A 2780-nucleotide genomic window follows, 5' to 3' on the forward strand; every position below is an offset into this window, starting at 1 on the left:
TCAAAAAAGTACTCCAGAGTGTTGTTCAGCATGGGGGTGAGTAGAAAATGAAGGCTAATCATGTTTTGGGTGTACTATTCCTTTAATGCAGGGTGGGATTATTTGGCACAGCTGCAAATCCACCAAAAAATGAGGAAACGACGATTCCCAGTCGTATAATCAGCCCCGTTTCCTGACGCGAGACGCCCTGCAGAGTAACGACCGACGTGAAAAGCCCTGAATTTGGAGGAAAACTGTCCATGAACACACCACTGCCTCTTTAATGTACGGTGTTGGCAGCATCATGATGTGGGAAATCATTTCTTAAAGACGACAGAGGAAGCTGGGAACAAGAAAACCCATGAAGAAGACTCAGAGAAACTAATGCCGAACCAGTTAAAGTCTCATCAGTGTTAGACAGACGGAGTTCTGTGGGTATAAACGGAATCTCACCGTTTGTCCTCAGTTTGGTTCCGGTGGTTCTGCTGCGGAGATGCAGGGGCCTCAGGGGCCGGTGTGCTGTTAGGGGTCATCCGGGAGGCCGGAGGAGTAGAATCTGTGGAAACGTCCTCTGTGGACCCTGTAGGAGGACAGACAACGACCCGGATGACCCAATATGAACCTTCAGAGTGAGTCAATGAGATGAGGATGATAGTGGGCTGACCCTTCTCCAGGTGTTTCTTCCAGTGCCCGCTGATCTCGCGCACCAGGGCCTCGCTGCCTGGGGCCGAACTCTGCAGCTTCTGCAGCCTTTCCTCTAGGGAGTGGGAGGCCTCCAACACAGGAGCCGGATCTGTGGCAAAAAAAGAAAGAGAGACAAAAACAAATCGGTGCATAAAAACTCATGAGACTCACATAACAGACATACAAGGCTGCGTTTCAAAAAAGAAAAAGCTAAGTAGCTGTTTCACGGCGGCACGCCGCCTGTAAAGCACATTACAGAGTTTTCTGCTCCACGGTTTCGACTCCAGCAGGATATTCCACAGAGACCGGTTTCCAGAGAGTGACTCTTAGACTTTCCTCACTCAGATGCCTTTGAAAACCTCACAGGCTGGACCTAATGACACGAGAGCAGCTCAGGCCCACGTGAGCAAAAAGATAAAACCTAATGAGCTCCCCGGCACGCTGATGAATGGCAAAGTTGATGAAAGATTACGATAAATATGCGACAGAGGCTTAAGTGCCAAATATACACTCAGGTAAAGTGTGGAAAAAGTCTGCTCCTGAAAAGGGGGTTAAAAAAAAAAAAAAAAGGGGATTCTTTAGCACAACAGAGGAGCTGTTTTGCAATGCATGCGCAGCAGCACGGGGCCCATGGGGCCAACTAGGAGGCTGTTTCTCAGCTAACAAGTCTCCTCTGTATCATTTGATCATTTAAATTATTATGCCAGGAATCCTCAGGAGGCAGCTCGGCACTCCACATCACAGGGCTGTTTTTAATCTTCCCCTTCCCTTTCTTCCCCTCCCGAAAAGTTCAACAGCTCAGAGAGAGAGAGCTGCTCCTGTTGTGTACCTGCCTGCCGAACACCAAAGGAGGTGACTTCTAGTGCCAAAGCACAGAGAAGGAAGCTCAGGGGAGCTCCTTGACAAGGAGGCGGGCGGGCGGGCGGGCGGGGGGGGGAGCCACATGCACAGACAGGCGTGCACAGAAACACACAAGCCCGCACACCGCAGCCCTTCAAAACTCCAAAAGAGGAGGAAAATCGCTGCTTTGCAGCACAAACTTTTCTTCCACAGCTTTCATCCGCTCATCTTAAGACGCGTGTGTAGAACCCGATTGGATCCCTCCTTCAGAACGGGCACCGACTGAAGTGACTTTTCAGAAGGAGTTGGATCCACAGACGTTTAAACTTTAGACGCCACAGAGAGAATGCAAACTCTGAGGCTGGCTACCAAAAACAGATCCCCATCAGATCTGCTGCTGCTGCGTGCAATTTGTTGAAATCCTGTCCGCGTTTTCATCAGACAATACATTTTGGAGCGTTTAATTGATGAACCGTTTCGATGTTGTTGTTCCGCTTACAGTCGAGCGCCGTCTGCATTCACTGTTACACCAACTGTGAAGCTGTTGCATCAGTCACAGGGGACATCACCATTAAGAGCACAGGCCTTCCAAGACAAACAGGACGACTTAAAGCACTGCTGCATCATCGACCCTCTGTCACAGGAATCACTTTATCAGCCTCTTTACCCGTATATCCTTTCAACTTTTAATCATCAAAGGTCAGAGATTATGGTTAGGAATCTCTCATGCATGGGGGAGCCCGGATTATCAATCAGAGGCGGAGGGGGGGGAGGTAAAGTCAGATTTAAAGTGAAGTCGGTACAGAAAAGCAGCAGGGATGTTCTCAGAGGACCCTGGATCTACGGTTTCTGAGAGCGCGCCCAGGAAGGCGATGCAGCTGCTAATTGATGGAGCTAATGAGAAGCTCCAGAGCCCCGTCTTTATAACCCCCCCCCTCATTAAACCTGAGAGGAGAAGGTTCTTTCACTGCAAAAACGATCTAGAAATAATAAATTACAATTATTTAGCCTTAATTTGAGCATGTAAATAGGATAATTTGCCAAAGGAATGAATACTTTGCTCTTCAAATAAGATAAATTAGATAATACGCACTTAAATTAAGAGAATGCAATAATTTTTTATTACACTGAAAAAAAATTGAAATCTAAATGAGTAGTTTTTTCTTTTTTTTTCTACAGTGTCCTGTCTGGCAATGTGGCAATAAGAATAATTGTCTTGATGCCAAAAGGAGCCCAATAGATTTTACTTTCACAAGTGGAGCAGTATGGCAATTGCC

At 47.3% G+C, this 2780-nt stretch overlaps 1 protein-coding gene across 3 annotated transcripts in view; it reads right to left on the minus strand.

The window, feature by feature from the left end:
- cux2 (cut-like homeobox 2) overlaps positions 1-2780 on the minus strand; it is a 206780-nt gene that overhangs the window by 41487 nt on the left and 162513 nt on the right. For all 3 annotated transcript variants that reach the window (XM_015388897.1, XM_015388895.1, XM_015388896.1), the window contains exons 5-6: positions 644-772; positions 433-559 (exon numbers count right to left, since the gene is read on the minus strand). In XM_015388897.1, coding sequence (XP_015244383.1) covers positions 433-559; positions 644-772 — 256 coding nt within the window. The remainder of the gene's footprint in view (positions 1-432; positions 560-643; positions 773-2780) is intronic.

Source organism: Cyprinodon variegatus, unplaced genomic scaffold, assembly GCF_000732505.1.
Source record: "Cyprinodon variegatus isolate N-32 unplaced genomic scaffold, C_variegatus-1.0 Scaffold440, whole genome shotgun sequence".
NCBI classification, from domain to species: domain Eukaryota; kingdom Metazoa; phylum Chordata; class Actinopteri; order Cyprinodontiformes; family Cyprinodontidae; genus Cyprinodon; species Cyprinodon variegatus.